Source organism: Equus quagga, chromosome 11, assembly GCF_021613505.1.
Source record: "Equus quagga isolate Etosha38 chromosome 11, UCLA_HA_Equagga_1.0, whole genome shotgun sequence".
Classification (NCBI taxonomy): domain Eukaryota; kingdom Metazoa; phylum Chordata; class Mammalia; order Perissodactyla; family Equidae; genus Equus; species Equus quagga.
The window spans coordinates 6675115-6693992 of record NC_060277.1 but is presented as its reverse complement, the minus strand read 5'-3'; the positions used below and the strand labels follow the sequence as shown (position 1 = coordinate 6693992).

The window sequence follows — 18878 nt, the reverse complement described above, 5'->3', positions numbered from 1 at the left end:
GTTGTACTGGAGGTCCTAGCCAGTGCAATCAGGCAAGAAAAAGAAATAAGCATGCAGATTGGAAAGAAAGAAAGAAAATTCTCATTATGTACACATAACACATAAAAACTCCTAAGGAATTTACAAAACAGCTCTTAAAACTTAAAAGCAAGTTTAGAATGTTCTAAAGATATGGAGTCAACATATGAAAATTAGTTACATTTCTATATACTAGCAACAAAAAACTGGAAGTTGAAAAATTTTAAATTCCATTTATAATAGCATCCCAAACAGGAAATACTTAGGAATAAATTAAACAAAATACATGTAAACCTGTACTTCAAAAACTACAAAATATTACTGAAAGAACATTAAAAAGGCCAAAATAAATTAAAATATAGACCATGATTTTTAATTGGAAGACTCAATACTGTTAAGATTTTCGTTTTCTCTAAACTGACCTATAGATTCAACACAATCCCAACCAAAATCTCAGCTGGCTTTTTCTGTAAATCTGATTCTAAAATTATTTGGAAAAGAAAAGGACTTAGAACTGCTAAACAATTCAAAGTTGGATGACTTACACTTCCTGATTTAAAAAGTTACTATATAGCTATAGGGATCAAAAGAATGTGGTATTGGCAGAAGGGTAGACCTACAGATCAATGGAACAGAATGAAAAATTCAGAAATAGATCTACATATAAGAAAAGGGAACTCTCGTACACTGCCGGTGGGAGTGCAAACTGGAGTAGCCACTACGGAAAACAGTATGGAGATTCTTCAAAAAACTAAGAATAGAACTAGCATACGATTCAGTTATTCCACTGCTGGGTATTTATCCAAAGAACATGAAAACACAAATGTGTAAAGATATATGTACCACTATGTTCATTGCAGCATTATTCACAATATTCTAAGACTTGGAAGCAACAGAGGTGCCCATCAAGGGGCAAATGGATAAAAAAGATGTGGTATATATACATAATGGGATACCACTCAGCCACAAAAAAGGATGAAACCTGGCCATTTGTGACAACATGGATGGACCTTGAAGGTATTATGCTAAGTGAAATAAGTCAGAGGGAGAAAGTCAAATACCATATGATCTCACTCATAAGAAGAAGATAAGAACAATAACCAGCAAACATATAGAGACAGAGACTGGATTGGTGGTTACCAGAAGGGCGGGGGGAGGAAAAAGGGCAAAAGGGGTAATTAGGCACATGTGTGTGGTGATGGAAGGTAATTAGTCTTTGGGAGTTGAACATGATGTAACCTATACAGGAAGTGAAATATAATAATGTCCACCTGAAATTTATATAATGTTATAAACCAATGTTACCTCAACTTAAAAAAAAAGAAATAGACCTATACATATATGATCAATTGATTTTTAGTAAAAATTAAAATGCTAACTTCATTCAATGAAGAAAGGAAAATCTTTTCAACAAATGTTACTGGGAAACAAAATTAACCTTGACCCCAGGCAATATAAAAATTTAATTCAAAATGGATCATAGACCTAAATGCAATATTTAAAACTATTAAACTTGTAGAAAAAACATAGAAGGAACTCTTTATTGTTTTGAGGGTAGGCAAAGAATTCTTAGATAAAACACAAAAAGCATGAATCATAGGGCTGGCCCCGTGGCCGAGTGGTTAAGTTCTCGAGCTCTGCTGCAGGCGTCCCAGTGTTTCGTTGGTTCGAGTCCTGGGCGCGGACATGGCACTGCTCATCAAACCACGCTGAGGCAGCGTCCCACATACCACAACTAGAAGAACCCACAACGAGAAATATACAACTATGTACTGGGGGGCTTTGGGGAGAAAAAGGAAAAAATAAAATCTTAAAAAAAAAAAGAAAAAAAATAAACTTTATAAAAAAAAAGCATGAATCATAAAAGAAAAAAATTGAAATGTGGACTTCATCAAAATTAAAAACTTATGCTCCTTGAAAGACATTCTTAAGAAAATGAAATGATACACCGTAGAAAGGGAGAAAACGTTTGCAATACAAATATCTAACAAAAGACTTGTATCCAGAATATATAAAGAATTTAGTTAGAACTCAATAAGAAGGCAACACAATAAAAAAAAATAGACCAAAAAATTGAACACTTTGCAAAAGAAGTTACATGAATGGCAATATACACATTAAAAGATGCTCAACATCATTAGTCATCAGGTGTATTAATCGTATCTTTTTATTCTGTATTTCTGATGCTTTAACATCTTGGGTCCTTGCTGACCCTAATGGCAACAGACTCTGATCTGTTGACCTTGCCATACCTAAATAATAATAATACCTATATTTTAAAATTTAGGGAAATTCAAATTAAATACACAATGAAATACCACTACATACCCACTAGCATAGATAAGATTTTTAAAAGATGATGATACCAAGCATTGGTGAGGATGTGGAACAATTGGAACCCTTCTCATACGTTTCTAGTAAGATTGTGAAATGGCATAATCATTTCGGAAGACTGATAGTTTCTGATAAAGTTAAGTATACATTTACCATAAGATCCAACAATTCTAGCCCTAAGTATTTACTCAAGAGAAATAAAAATATGTCTGCACAAAGACTTTTACACAAATTTATTCATAATAGCTAAAAACTGGAAATCATGTCTATCAACAGGTGGATGGATAAACAAATCATGGCTTCTCTGTAGTGGTATGGAATGAACGCAGAGTGAAATACTACTCAGCAATAAAGGTGAATTAATTATTGAAAAATACAACAGCTTGGATGAATTTTGCCAAGCAAAAAGTCCGACACAAAAGCAGACATGTGGTAAGATTCCATATCTATGAAATTCTAGAAAAGGTCAATTTAATCTACTTTGACAGAATGAATACCAAGGCTGCCTGGCTCTGGGAGTGGGGAAGATTGACTGAGAAAGGGCAGAAGGACAGCTTTTTGGGGAGATAGAAATATTCTATATCTTGATTGTAGTAGTGATTACAAGAGTATATAAACGTGTCAAAACACATTGAAATACAGACTTCAAAGGGTAGATTTTATTGTATGTAAACTATACCTTAATAAAGCTTATTTTTTAAAAATAATATCATTGAAATAGAATCAAATTTTATGTCAGTCTTATTTATTCTTTTTCCCATAATGAGGTAATGTCTGATTAGTCTGAAAATATCATGGAAAGAAAAAAATTATATTTGGAAGCAATTACTGAGGCCAGATGGCTTCCTGTTCTTCTAGGAGTTAAGATAATATTAATATTGCTTTATACATCTACAAAGAGCCTTCTCTTTGTGTACTTTGTATTGTAAAGTATCTACAAAACATCACTTTACCTCACAACTCTCTGTTTAGGCGGCTTAACTGCTAACCCTGACATACAGGCTCTGTTGTACATCCCTCCCAATTCTGAAATTAGGAAGCTTTGCTTGCCAGCTCCAACACAGGAACCATATGCCAGTTCAGGAATCCACTGTCTGGACGCATATCAGCCCTGCGGTCCCCAAGAGGAGGACTGGGAACTCAGCAGCTGGCTGGACGCTGGGAAAAGAACGTCCCGGTCTCTGCTGCTTTTTAGTGGCAGCGAGGAACAGAAAATAGGACTGCCAGATGGCTACAACTCATTACTGCCTGGCAGCATTCAGGGTGAAATGAGAGCAAATTAATCAGCATTCAGGAGGAATGAATGGCAAGGGGCGATGTGTATCGATGCTATTTTAGCGCAAGTCAAATTAAACCTGTAGAACTGACAACATGCATTAATCTCCCCAGTGCCTCCAGGAGCCTGCAAATGAGCTCCTACTTTCTTTATACAAACAGCTGTTATTTTCCTGTTACTACCTTGGAAAAAGTTCCAGTAATGGCCTGGTAGGTTACTCCTGGTGATTGATACAGACTCGTGTGTTATACCGACTCTGCTAACGAGAGGACATAGCCAATATACTGTAGCAGTGAGTGAATTTCCAAGGCGCAGCTCTCCGGCAGAGAGGGAGGCTCCTGCAAACAGACAAGCAGATGCAAACGCGCAGGCGTCCGTGAACGTTGCGGATCTACTGTTTGGAAATTGTGGAAGTCACAAGGATGTTTTTCTAAAGGGAAATAGAAATAAAACTGTGGTCTTTTCATGATCTTATATATAGAAAACCCCAAAGAATCCATTGGAAAACTGTTAGAAATAATCAACAACTACAGCAAAGTTGCAGGGTATAAAATCAATTTGCATAAATCAGTAGCATTTCTATACTCCAGTAATGAACCAACAGAAAAAGAACTCAAGAATACAATACCATTTACAATCACAACAAAAAGAATAAAATACCTTGGGGTAAATTTAACTAAGGAAGTGAAGGACCTATATAATGAAAATTACAAGGCCTTTCTGAGAGAATTGGATGACGACATAAGGCGATGGAAAGACATTCCATGTACATGGATTGGAAGAATAAACATAGTTAAAATGTCCGTTCTACCTAAAGCAATCTACGGATTCAACGCCATCCCAATCAGAATCCCAATGACATTCTTTACAGAATTGGAACAAAGAATCCTAAAATTCATATGGGGCAACAAAAGACCCCGAATTTCTAAAGCAATCCTGAGAAAAAAGAACAAAACGGGAGGCATCACAATCCCTGACTTCAAAACATACTACAAAGCTACAGTGATCAAAACAGCATGGTACTGGTACAAAAGCAGGTGCACAGATCAATGGAACAGAATTGAAAGCCCAGAAATAAAACCACACATCTATGGACAGCTTATCTTTGACAAAGGAGCTGAGGGCATACAATGGAGAAAAGAAAGTCTTTTCAACAAATGGTGCTGGGAAAACTGGAAAGCCACACGTAAAAGAAGGAAAATTGACCATTCTTTTTCACCATTCACCAAAATAAACTCAAAATGGATCAAAGACCTAAAGGTGAGACCTGAAACCATAAGGCTTCTGGAAGAAAACGTAGGCAGTACACTCTTTGACATCAGTATTAAAAGGATCTTTTCGGACACCATGCCTTCTCAGAGAAGGGAAACAATAGAAAGAATAAACAAATGGGACTTCATCAGATTAAAGAGCTTCTTCAAGGTAAATGAAAACAGGATTGAAACAAAAAACAACCCACTAACTGAGAAAAAATATTTGCAAGTCATATATCTGACAAAGGCTTAATATCCATAATATATAAAGAACTCTCGCAACTCAACCACAAAACATCAAACAACCCAATCAAAAAATGGGCTGGAGACATGAACAGACATTTCTCCAAAGAAGATATACGGATGGCCAATAGGCACATGAAAAGATGCTCATCATCGCTGATCATCAGGGAAATGCAAATCAAAACTACACCAAGATATCACCTTACACCCGTTAGAATGACAAAAATATCTAAAACTAATAGCAACAAATGTTGGAGAGGTTGCAGAGAAAAAGGAACCCTCATACACTGCTGGTGGGAATGCAAACTGGTGCAGCCACTATGGAAAACAGTATGGAGATTCCTCAAAAAATTAAAAATAGAACTACCATACGATCCAGCCATCCCACTACTGGGTATTTATCCAAAGAGCTTGAAGTCAGCAATCCCAAAGTCCTATGCACCCCAATGTTTATTGCAGCACTGTTTACAATAGCCAAGAAGTGGAAGCAACCTAAGTGTCCAGCAACAGACGAATGGATAAAGAAGATGTGGTACATATATACAATTCAATACTATTCAGCTGCAAAACAGAACAAAATCATTCCATTTGCAATAACATGGATGGACCTTGAGAGAATTATGTTAAGTGAAATAAGCCAGCGAGAGAAGGACAATCTGTGTATGACTCCACTCATATGAGGAATTTAAAATTATGGACTAAGAACAGTTTAGTGGATACCAGGGGAAAGGTGGGGTGGGGGGTGGGCACAAAGGGTGAAGTGGTGCACCTACAACATGACTGACAAACATTAATGTACAACTGAAATTTCACAAGATTGTAACCTATCAATAACTCAATTAAAAAAAAAGAGTTGAGAAAAAAAAGAAATAAAACTGTGGTCTTTTAAAAGAAAATTCCAATTTACATTCAAAGGTCAGCCATAAATCTGTGTGATGGTATTAAGTTGATTGTCTTCTCTGTGACAGGTATTTAGGAACAATACTATATTGCAGAAAAAGGTTGACTCCCAATTTAAAAAAAAAAATGAAATCAACTGATGACATCTGGGTTAAGCTTGATTCCTGCTCAGCTGAAGCTCCTCTCTGACGTTTTGCACAGAGTCTGGGGCATCAGTTTCACACACCGCCCCCCCTTCATATTGAGTATGACCATTTGTGGTGAACGCCCCTGGGGAGGACCCACTAGCTTAGAATTGCCTTCCAGGGCCTCCAAATAGCCAGAGAGACCCATGAGAAGGGTCCGTGTCCTCCCAAAACTATGGCCAGAAGCAGAAATTAGAGAATTTAAGAATCAGAAAATAGTCTGCAGGCCTCTCTGGGACTTCGAGGCCTTTATTCTTCTGGAAAAGTTCTATGCTGACCCGGCAGCAGATCCAGGTTCTACAAGCGTGAAGTGTATACATTTTGGGGGTCCCTATTTAAGAGAAAAGAATGCAAAATTGCAAACACAAAATTCTGTATGAAAGCTAATATTAACATAGACTAAAAAAGAAAATTATAATTTTTTTTTTAAAGATTGGTACCTGAGGCATCTGTTGTCAATCTTCTTTTTTTTTTTTCCTTCTTCTTCTCCCCAAAGCCCCCCAGTACATAGTTGTATATTTTAGTAGTGGGTCCTTCTAGTTGTGGCATGTGGGACTCCGCCTCAGCGTGGCTTGATGAGCGGTGCCACGTCCACGCCCAGGAATCAGGGAGACCCTGGGCTGCTGAAGCAGACCACACGAACTTAACCACTCGGCCACTGGGCCGGCCCCTATAAATTGTAAAAAGCTGACAAATAAACAAATGTTTTTACTTTCTGGAGCTTCTGTCAATCCTTCAGTTTTTGATTTCGGCCTCCACTGGGAAATTTCCTTCTCATCATATTTGAATTTTGGTATAATTAATGATTTTGAAAAACACAAAACTAATCTGAAACTAAGGCACTCCAAGAGGAACTAAATATCTTTTTAAATTGCTATTATATTTGCTGTAACCATATAATCAAGTTACTCTTGTATTATACACATTGAACTTTCATAAAGTCGTAGAACTTGGTTGTTGGAACATGGACTTCTTCAGGCCCCTGCTATGTCAGGGGCAATTCTGTGACCTACCATACTTGGTCAAGACAAGATCCATCATGTGCACTAAGATGTAATCCACCACTTTGGGATCTGTAAAATATGCAACATTGCACAGAGATCACTCATTGTAGTAATACTGTTACGGGTTTTTGTCCTCAGGCTCAGGAGTTCCAACAAATTCTATTTTACCCAGTTAACACAAAAATGTGTTTACAATTGTATACATTGCAGGAGAGAACTTCCATTTTGACTAGGTATGAAGGAGAATCAAATCTTCTGCTTATAATTTTACATGCATGATGTTTGGAAGAATTTTGCAGAGCCGCTTCTGGCTCCATACATTTCAAATCTTATTTCTCCTCAGTTTCCCACATACTTCTGAAGTTGAGTGCATGGGACATGTTCAAATTGTGATATGACCTTTTGTCCCTAAAAAATTGGGTCACAACGCCAAGAGTTGTAGCACAGTGGTGGCAGGAATATTCCCGGAAGCCATTCCCACACCACGGCAGCTAACTACAACATAACTATCTACAGAAACAACTCAAACCACATACACATTCCACCAACCCAAATTAAATGTGTCCCCAATTCATCTTCTCCCTAGACCTGCCCCCAGATGTCCATGGCTGCACCAACACTCCTCCACACAGGTGTGGAGTGTGACAGAGGGGAAGCTGGAGTGGAAAGAGCCTGATTTAACCAACTGCAGTCAATGTGTCTCTCTTTTGCAAACTTTATAAAAACTATGACCATTTGCATATATTCTCAGTATCCCTCCCTGGGTCTTGGAACGGCCCATGCAAATGAGGAGTGCTGAAATGTAAACTTTATTATCTTAAATTAGCATCAGTGAGTCTGTTCTTATCTCTCATTTCATAATCATGTTGATTGACCAAAGCATAATGGGTGAAAGGAGAGAAAAGCTGAATTGAGCAGAACTTTCATTTCTGATACTCCAAATCTGTTCAAGCAACAAATAACTTTTTGATATGTCAAAGTGGCCTCATCTACCCGCGGACCCTGGAGTGCAAACATTCACCCTTATATTGTTCCCAGAGAGCCACCCACTCCCATCACAGTCTATGCTAATGACCAGAAATATCTAATTTGTACCACCACCCCAGATAGGATGGGATTACAAGGAATCTGTTCAGGTAGACATGGTCCAATGATCATTTTCCTATAAACAAAATAATCTTGCAAAGTGGGATGAGCTAACACTTGGAGAATTTCATGAATGACACAATGTTGATTCTTCTTGAATTGTTGGGACTAGTTTGTGCTAGAACAATTTGCAAATGCAAATTGCAAAAAAAGAAACCCACCATAATTTCTCAGAATAATTTGTTCCCTATCCACTTTCCCTACCTAAGAATCACGAATCTGTATATTGATACTTAGGGACAGGCTTTCTATGCAGAGCATCTGGACAAATCTCCTTACCTAGTGGCCCACAAGCAAAAACATATTCTGCAGACCCTAATCTTCTGAGATTCCCCTAGCAAAAAGGACTCAGAGGTCCGGGAAATTGGGGAAAGTCTCATACTGTATTCTTCTTGGGGATAAACAAAGCACCCTACCAAATGAAAGGGTCTAAGAAACCTTGCAATAAATAAACCTATTTATCCCAGTATTCTCTACATGTATTTGTTTTCCAAGCAATGTCTAACAAAATGTGGTAGAATTAGAGTTTCGCAGATCATGCTGTGGGCGCATTTTCTTGGCTTATTGTCAGTATTGTAGAGTTTCTAGATCAATGTTTCTCAAAAGTGTTTTTTTCTACCACTTTTCCCCTTTCTCAATGTGCTCCAGCCACATAGACCTTCTTGTGTATCTTCTATCATGCCCAAAATATTCCCATTTCAGGAATTCAGTACTCGCTGTTCCCTCTGCCTGGAACTCTTTTCCTCCAAATAGGCTCATGATTTGTTCTTTCACTTCATTCAAGTCTCTGCTCAAAAGTCAGCTTTTCAGAGAAACCTTGTGTAATGGACTGAATTGTGCCCCCCCCCCCAGAAATTCATATGTTGAAGCTCTGACTCCCCAATGTGACTATATTTGAAGATTTGACCTTTACAGAGGTAATTAAAGTTAATTGAAGTCATAAGGGTGGGGCCCTAATCTGATATAACTAGTGTCCTTATAAGAAGAGGAAGAGACGCCAGGAGTGCCTGTGCACAGAGAAGAGGCCATGTGAGGACTCAGCAAGAAGGCAGCTGTCTACAAGCCAAGGAGAGAGTCCTCACCAGAAACCAAGCATGTCAGCACCTTCATCTCGGACTTTCAGCCTCTAGAACTGTGAGAAAATAACTCTCTGTTGTTTAAGCTACACAGTATGTGGCATTTTGTTATAGCGGCCCTAGCAGGCTAACACTCCCTCCCTGACCACCCCATCTAAAATTAGCACTTCCTATTATTCTCTTCTCTCCTTGTTCTGCTTCATTTTTCTGCAGAGCACTTATGACTATTTGACATTACGTATGCATGTCTCTAGGAGCCTGAGAGGCAGTAGAGTATAGTCAATAAGCGTTGGGCTCTGGGTCCAAATCTTGGCTCTGCCACTTTCTAGTGGTGTAATCCTTGATGAGTTATGAAAGCTCCATGAGCTTTTCCATCTGTAAAATGGTATGATAGAAGTGGTACTTATTTCAAAGGCATCGTTCCAAGACTGTAATGAAACCTAACATGTCAAGTGCTTAGACTAGTACCTGGAACAATACAAGGATTCAGTAACTGTTACCTACCATTGCTTATTGTCTGTCTACCCCACTGGAATGTAAGCTCCATAAGTCAGAGACTTTGTTTCATCCATGGATATGTTCGCAGCCCCCAAATCAGTGCCCTCCAGGGCATATGTTAAGTCCTCCATAAATAAATTTACCTGCAAATATAAATAAATGAAGGTCTATGGGCTTCTTCTCAAAGTTCACAAAGAATTTAAATTCTTTGTTGTCACTTTCATGATGGTCTTTTTTATTGAATGAGCACCTTAATATCTGCCACTGCCAGCTGATTTCAGAGCCCTCATTTTTGTGTTGACTTCAGTAATCTTGCCAAGTGATATGACTTTAATTGACATGAGCTAATGCACCAAGTTCCAAGGGGCAGTTACCAAGGGGCAGAGGAATATAGGCTTTCCTTCTCAAAAGGTTCCAAGTGGAGCAGTCAGTACTCCATTCACATTGTGAGGGATGCTTCTTTTCAGCCAAACTTCATCCACATAATAAAATCAAAGCACTTCATTTAAAATTCATTAGTCTTGTTTGTATTTAATTTTTTGAATTGGTTTTGTAGCTGTACATAATTTGATATTCCAGATATCAGTCAATGGCATTTTGGTCCCTTCCACCGGCGGACTTCAGAACTTTCATTGCTCTCTGGCATGTCATTGGATGAGTCATTCTTTATGGCTCAGCCAGATGAATGCAGAGTCCAGATCAGAGGCACAGTGGGTTTGGAATTACCTCCAACAGGTCACAATTATCTGAGACAGGCTTTCGCCCAGCTGTCACTAAGAGCACAGTAGGTGGTGTCAGAGTAATTCCCCGGGAATTTTACTCCCAAATATCAGCATCTGCAGCCACATGTGCCTCAAATCGTCATGTAAATCAACAATGGGAGCATTCACCGTTAAGGAAATCAACAGGACAGTTTAATCAGCAATGTACTATGCCCCTCTATTTTCACAGATGTATATTTTTCAATGATGTTGATGTTACCCACCACATGGTAAAGAATTTGCTGTCATTATGGTAGCAAATTGCATATTCTCTCTGGAACCCACCCCGAATTATGGTAAATCAAATGGACAGATCACCAGTGTTTCAAACGTCTCCATCTTTCTATAGCTGCTATGCCTGCTAGGCACGACCCCAAGCAATCAGTTTGGATTGGGGTAAAAGCCTTTATACATAAAAGTCCTCAAGCTCTGAAGGAGGTTCTAGTAAATTCTAATATTTAATCTTCCAGTGGTGCAGTATTTTTTGTAAATTAAGAAAACCTTTAAAACAAACAACAAACAATTAGAAATTGAAATTTAAAAAAGCAATACCATTTACAATAGCATAAAAAGTGTTAAATGCTTAGGGATAAATCTGACAAAAATTGTTCAAGACCAGTATACAGTATATTGTTGCAAAAAGTTAAAGACCCAAATAAAATGGAAAGATATATTATGTTCACACGTCAGAAGACTTAATATTGTTAAAATATCAATTCTCAGGGCCGTCCCTGTGGCACAGCGGTTAAGTTAGCACGTTCCACTTCAGCGGCCCAGGGTTCGCTGTTTCGGATCCTGAGTGCGGACATGGCACTGCTTGTCAAACCATGCTGTGGTAGGCGTCCCACATATAAAGTACAGGAAGATGGGCACGATGTTAGCTCAGGACCAGTCTTCCTCAGCAAAAAGAGGAGGATTGGCAGCATATGTTAGCTCAGGGCTAATCTTCCTCAAAAAAAAAAAAAAAAATCAATTCTCTTTTCATATTGATTCTCTCCTCATCTATAGATTCAATGCAATCCCAATCAAAATCCCAGCAGACCTTTTCACAGAAATTGTCAAGCTCATTCTAAAACACATATGGAAATGAAAACGACCTATAATAGCTAAAACAGCTTTAAAAGAATAGCAAAGTTGGGGGGATAACAGTACCTGATTTCAAGACTTATTTTAAAGCCACAGTAATTAAAACAGAATGGTACTGGTGCGAAGATTAACAATTAGATCAATGGAGCCGAATAGAGAATACAGAAATAGACCCACATATAATTAGACTTCTGATCTTTGACAAATGTGCAAAGGCAATTCAGTGGCGCAGGCATAGTCTTTTCAACAAATGGTGCTGGAATAATCGAATGTCCACATGAACTCTAACCCATCTCCCTTACCACAAACAAAATTAACTCAAAATAGATCATAAACCTAAATATAAAATCTAAAACTTCTAGAAGAAAAAATAGGAGAAGACTTTGTGACTTTGAATTAGGCAAAGATTTCTTAGATGTGACATGAAAAGCACAATTCATAGAAGAACCAATTGATAAATTGGACTTCATTAAAATTATAAACTTCTTTGCTTTAAAAGACGTTTTTAAGTGAATGAAAAGACAAAACTCAGACCGTGAAAAAAGCCCTTGCAAATCTTATATCTGATAACTGACTTGTATCTAGAATATATAAAGAACTCTCAAAATGCAATAAGAAAATAGACCATCCAAGTAAAAAATGGGTAAAAGAGTGAACAGACACTTCACAAAACAAGAAATCCAAAATTGCAAATAAGCACTTGAAAATATGTTCAACGTCATTAGGGCAACGCATGTTAAAACACAAGGAAGTACCACTTCACACTATTGGAACAGCCAAAATTAAAAAGACTGACAATACTAAGTGTGGGTGAGTAGATGAAGGAACTGGAATTCTCATAGACTGCTGGTAGGGATATAAAATGGTATCCCCATTTTTTGGAAAAATTACCATTTTCCCAAAATGGTAACCACTTTGGAAAACAGTCTGGCAATTTCTTAAAAATTCACCAGACATCTGATACATAATCCATCCATTCTATTAGGTATTTACCCAGGAGAAATGAAAGCACGTGTCCATATACAGATTTGTACAGGAATGTTCATAACAGCTTTATTTGTAGCAGCCTAAAATGGGAAACAATTCAAATGTTCACCAACAGGTGAATAGATAAACAAATGGATATCCATACAATGAAAAGCTATTAAGCAATGCAAAGCAATGAATTATTGATATGCACAACATTACAGATGAATTTCAAAATAATTACGCCAAATGAAGGAAGCTAGAAAAAAAGAGACATATCGTATGATTCCATTTATATAAAATTCTAGAAAATGTAAACTAATATACAGTAACAGAAAATAGATCAGTGGTTGACTGAGGATTGGGGGCGCCGGGGGTGGGGGGGCAGGTAGAACAGGGGTAGGAAAGTGTCTTAGTCTGTTCGGGCTGCTGTAACAAAATACCACCGTCCAAGTAACTAATAAACAACAGAAATTTATGGCTCACAGTTCTGGATTCTGGAAGTCCAAGCTTAGATGTTAGCCTGAGTGGGCGAAGGTCCTCTTCTGGGTCACAGACTTCTTGTGTCCTCACAGTGGAAGGGACTAGGGAACACTCTGGAGCTTCTTATATAAGGCACTAATCCCATTCATGAGGGCTCCACCCTCATGACCTAAGCACCTCCCACCTCCTAATACCATGAGCTTTGGGGGTTAGAATTTCAACATATGAATTGCAGGGGGACACAAATGTTCAGACCACCGCAGAAACGGACATGAGAAAATTTTGGGCTGATGGATATGCTCATCATTTGATTGTGGTCATGAGTTCATGGGTGTATACATATATCAAAACTTATCAAATTGTACAATTTAAGTATGTACAGTTTATTGTATGTCAATTTTACCCTCAAAAGAGCTATTTAAAAAGAAAACTTTTAAGTCTACCTCGAAGATTATGCTCTCTCAGAATTCTCCATGTGGATCAGAATTACCTCAGATCCAGTAAATGACACCGCTTCTCACCCTCTTCTTCTGGAAACTTTCTTTTGCCACCATCTTCCTAATATTACATCCTCTGGGTTCCTCCTGGCCCCTCAGAGCCTCCCTTTTGAGTTTTCTTCCCTGGCTCTTATCCTTGCCTTGTCCTCTCTCCTGAACTCCATATTTCCACCAGGTTCCCAACGAACATCTCCACACCACTTACAATTTAGCAAGTGCAGAACTACAAATCATCCCCCATCCTAACCTGCTGCCCAGCCTGTGTTCGGGTCTCAGTTTGTAGCACCACCGTCTCCCCAGCCACCCAAGCCAGACATAGCACAGTGGATGAGAGCACGGCATCTAGATTTGAATGCCAGCTTTTTCACTTACCAGCTATGTGCCCTGGGTTTACCTCTCTCTGTCTCGTTTCTTTGTATAACGAGTCTCTTCCTCATAAGGTTACTGTGAAGATTAAATAAGATGACAAACATAAAGTGTTTACACAGTGACTGACACACAGTAAAAGCTCAATGATCATTAGTAGCATTGACAACATCTACCTTCTTCCATCTAATTATTCACCAAGCACTGTTCATGTCACTTCTGCAGCCTCCCTGTCCCCTTCTTCCTTTCCCTCTGCCATCCCCTATCTGACTCATTACATCTCAATACCATGTTGAGACAGCCTACTCTGACCTCTCTTCTCTGCAGCCCATTCTCTCAAGTGCTACCTACGTGCTTCCTGAACTCAGGTCAGATCATGCACTTTTGTGATCAAAGACCTTTGATTGGTTCCCCTTGTCCAAATTGCATAGTCCTTAGCAGGGCATGCAAGAGACTGTAAGCTTTGACACTACCCCACTTTTCCACCTTCAGCTCTTAAGACACTCTCTAGCCTGAACCCCATATTATTTAGCTATTCCTAACTCTTCCCTATCCTCCACAAACCCTGCCTGCCTACTGTCACGAGTTTGTTTAAGGAGGGTGTTCCTTGGCTCTCCAGGCTCAGGCTCAGCTCAGCAGCGATCTTTTTAATGAACTCAACCCAATTCCCTAACTGGAATTAATCAGTCTCTTCAGTGCTGCCATTGCACTTTGCTGATACGGCAGTCTGGGAGCTTACATTATTGTCATTTATCTATTTGCCTCTTCCTCTCACTTTGTCTAGGCAGTCAGTGAAGACTTGCTGAATGGAATGAAAAGGAAAGAAAGAACATGACAAACAGTCTGCCTAACAGCTGCCTGACATCTCCCTGGTAAAGTCACCTGCTCATGGAGGTTCTCTGTAGATTGACATTTTACAAATTAGCATCCCCTTCAAGCTGAAAGAGCACCAGGGAGCCACCTCATTGGGAGGCACGCTAGAGTAATAGCAGCAACACCACTCATGGGTTGGAGGAGCTGGAGAAGAGAAGCAAATAAACTACAACAAATGCCGACTTCATCTTGGGTGTTCTCAATGATTCTTTCTGAAATGAAGATGTCTCTCTCCTGAAAGGAAGCTGTTTACTGTTCATGGCTTAGGAATGCCAGTAAAGCGTCCCAGAGACCTCCCCATTCCTATTACTTTATAAATTAGGGTGCCAACTTCCAGCTGGGACGGAAGACTCTGCATGGCCTTGCAAAATCCTAGAGGGAAGAATTCAGGAGGTACTGACAGTGGTATGTCCTTGATAGACTTTGCCAGCCACTCACCAATGCAACTGCCAAGTGGGGATGGGGACAGGGTTAGAAGATGAGAAGAGGCATGAACTCAAGAGGGTGGCTGCCAGTCTCCCCCCGCAAATTTACAAATTCTCCAGGTGGTCCTTTCAAAGTGGAAATGATTCTTTCAGTGGGTTTTAGTTTTGTAGACTATTATCTTTAAAATTTTTTCACTAAAGCAGTCACTGGCAACTCACCTTATGAGTCCATGTCAGCATAGTTTATTGCCCTTTCTTTTCTCAGAACCTTTGCAGTTACCATACAACCCACATAACTATCATTCAGGGCCCACCTTCTACTGCTAATGGTGGGCCACAGGAATGTCTAAGCAGAAGACAGCTGAGAGTGCCAGCTACTGGTGCTGCAAGCAAAAACTAATGCACCAAGGGGAGAAGGAAAAGGGGCCACATTGCCATCGATTACTGAGCCCATTCTCTCTTTCTGTGTCTGTCTCCACTCTCAGAGGGCGGGACCATCACTTACTCTTCTTCATACCCCAGCATCTAGTTAAGAGGTTGGGTTCTAGAGGAATTAAATGTTTGTTGAACAACTGAATAAACTAGGGCACCTCTCAGGAAAGCGTTCAGAGCAGGACATCTTAGGACGAGTTTTCTCATGTGGGAAGAATATTGTTCCTTCTTCCTTGATATTAGTTGTATCAACTATGTTTGAAGGAAAATTCACTTTTTCTCGACACAGGTTCATAGGTACACTAACATGACTTCTAAGTAACTTTTAACTCTGAAATTTAGAAAATGTAGGAAAAATTCTTCCTATGTTTGGGAATGCATAGGAAGAATATATATAACAATGAGGTTTACTTGAAGTCAGGTACTTTTTGTTCCAGATAAACTGAATACAAAGAAGTCGAGGCCTCTGGTGTCGTTCCTAATCCTGCCCGGTGAACTCTCCTCTCTGGAATGGTTTGGGAGAATCACCTTTCAATTCCTCTATGCTTTGCCGCTGAGTTACAGAGTAACCTAACAGCAGTCTTCTCAGAACTCACGGGGCTGTTTAAATAGAGCAAAGTCCACAGAAAGTTCCACCGAGATGTGCTGAGCAAAGGCCAAAGGCCCAGAAGGAAAGAAGTGCAGACTCTGAGCAGAGCTGCCCTCATCTGGAGCGTGAAGCCCACCTGCCCAGGGGGTCCGTGTGGCTGGCAATGAGCCCCGGGCTGTCAGCCTTCCTGAGAGAGTGCCCCAGCTGGCTCCTGTTTTCCGGGGTCTTCCTGCCTGTGACTCTGCTGCTGCTCCTCCTCATTGCCTACTTCAGGATCAAACTGATGGAGGGTAAGTGTGAAGCCACACAGGGAGGGGCAGAAGTCCTTTCCCATGGTACACCTTTGGGACAAGCTGATGCACAGTCAGTGCTTCTTGGAGGCCTGGAGCAATGCACCTCTCGGATTTGTAGGTACTTCTCAGTAAGCGCTCTCTCAAGGTATCTTCACTGGTGAACACGCAAAGTGTGATCCTTCCAGCAGCGTGGATAGTGCACGAGGCTCTGAAGGCCTGCATTGGGGACCCCTTAACTGCAGCCCCTCACAGACAGGCAGACTGTGAATCAGCAATTTTGACATGGGACTGCTTACCTCTTTCAGGGTCATAGATTCACAAACACTGAAACCTTTTTCATGGTCTGCCTTCCCTACCTGACAGATACCAGGTGTGTGTTTGTATGTGCCCATGAGTGTGTGCGCACACACACTTCTTCTCATCCACTGAACTTCAATTAAGGAAATGTGCCAACCATTGTGCTATCATGGTGTTTGACAAGTGTCAATCTATAACAGATATTTGACAGCTTGGTGTGAACTTCCCGTTAGACTGTAGGCTGAAGATGCAAAAAAAAAGCCCCAAAACCAACTCAGGAAGCTTAACACGGACACGGGCAGTTGGGTCCTGGATTGAAACTGTTTATTCTGCTGTAACTGAAGTTAATGCCACTGGACTGTGATTTGATGGAGTATGTGTTAGTAACGTACCCAGCAAACATGCGATTGATATCATAGGGGTTAACAGCTATTTCAGCAATGTCAGCAAAATCAGTAATATTTCTTCAGTTGGATGGTGTCATAAAGTACTAAAAAAAACCCTCCCCTCCCACAAAAACTTGCCAAGTGCAAGCAATGCCTTCATGAATGTTATTACAGCATATCAGCAGATGTTCGGAATCTCTAGCGAAGAATGTCATCACATATGACCTAAAAATCAAATAGAAGTACAATTCGGAGTATTTCTTTCTAAGATGAGATTTAGAACATAAAGAAATCCTGGAGGACGGAGAGTGCGTTATGAACTGTAAGTTTTCAATCATAAGGTACTCAAACATCCCCCTAGCCTTTCTTTTTTGTCTCGTTTTTATGAACAGCTCTCTTGTTGAGAGGCCCAGCTGTATTCCCTCTTGCTCTATGGCATTTATGTGATCAATCCTTTTCCTTATTAAGTTAGTTTATCCTGCACTGCCCCAAGATCAGTCTGCTGGATGTTCTGCCACCCAGCCATTCATGAACACTGAGTCCTGGAAAAGAGCCTCTGAAAAAGGAAGAGAAAATTAGAAATCCCCAAAGTCCTAACTACAGCATCCCTTCAGAGTCTTCCAAATCAGTTTAATGCCCAGCCACTGCAAATATTTCCATTTTGAAGGTCTTTTAAAGTTGTTGCAGTGGCCACTGTCACTCACATGCATGCCAGGCTCCCACTGACACTGAGCACCCTGAGAAACAGTGAAAGGATAATGATGTCACAGTCAGGGACTTGAATAGTTCATGTCACTTCCAAGTTTCATCACTGGCCACCTCTTTAGCTAGATAAAATTTTTAGCATCTCAAAAATATATCAAGAATGAAACGAGGTAAACAATAAGCTCATGGATCCCAAAGTCTCTTACTGGCCTCTACTTATCAGTTATTATAGGTCAGGTCATTCAGCGGGACACCTGGTATTTGGGACAGACTCTGCAAAAAAGGAAGAATCTTGGTTTTATAGCTTTACTTGTCCCTTGGGTGATATTTGGGGGAAAACATCTATAATATGTAAAGTGTAAATGAGTCTACAGTATTTTACTCAGATATTTAGATAATTCTGAGGAATAAACATATCAATCACATTCCTTCAGAATGCCCTGGAAAATTCAACTTGCCCTTGAGAGTGTGGCTGGGTATCACAGGTGCTGATGTGGGAGGAAATGCAGGTAAAGTGCTGTATACACTCTCAGGCCCAGAGGAAGTGCTCGATGCATGTCTGTCACTGTAATCACGACAGTACCAGGCCCAGGGGAGGTGCTCGATGCATGTCTGTCACTGTAATCAAGACAGTACCAGGCCCAGGGGAGGTGTTCGATGCATGTCTGTCACTGTAATCACGACAGTACCAGGCCCAGAGGAAGTGCTCGATGCATGTCTGTCACTGTAATCACGACAGTACCAGGCCCAGGGCAAGCGCTCGATGCATGTCTGTCACTGTAATCA

At 39.9% G+C, this 18878-nt stretch overlaps 1 protein-coding gene across 1 annotated transcript in view; it reads left to right on the top strand.

The window, feature by feature from the left end:
* Positions 1-18878, top strand: part of SMLR1 (small leucine rich protein 1) — a 29881-nt gene that overhangs the window by 4416 nt on the left and 6587 nt on the right. The window contains 2 exon segments of the mRNA XM_046675084.1: positions 16435-16543; positions 16546-16701. Coding sequence (XP_046531040.1) covers positions 16435-16543; positions 16546-16701 — 265 coding nt within the window.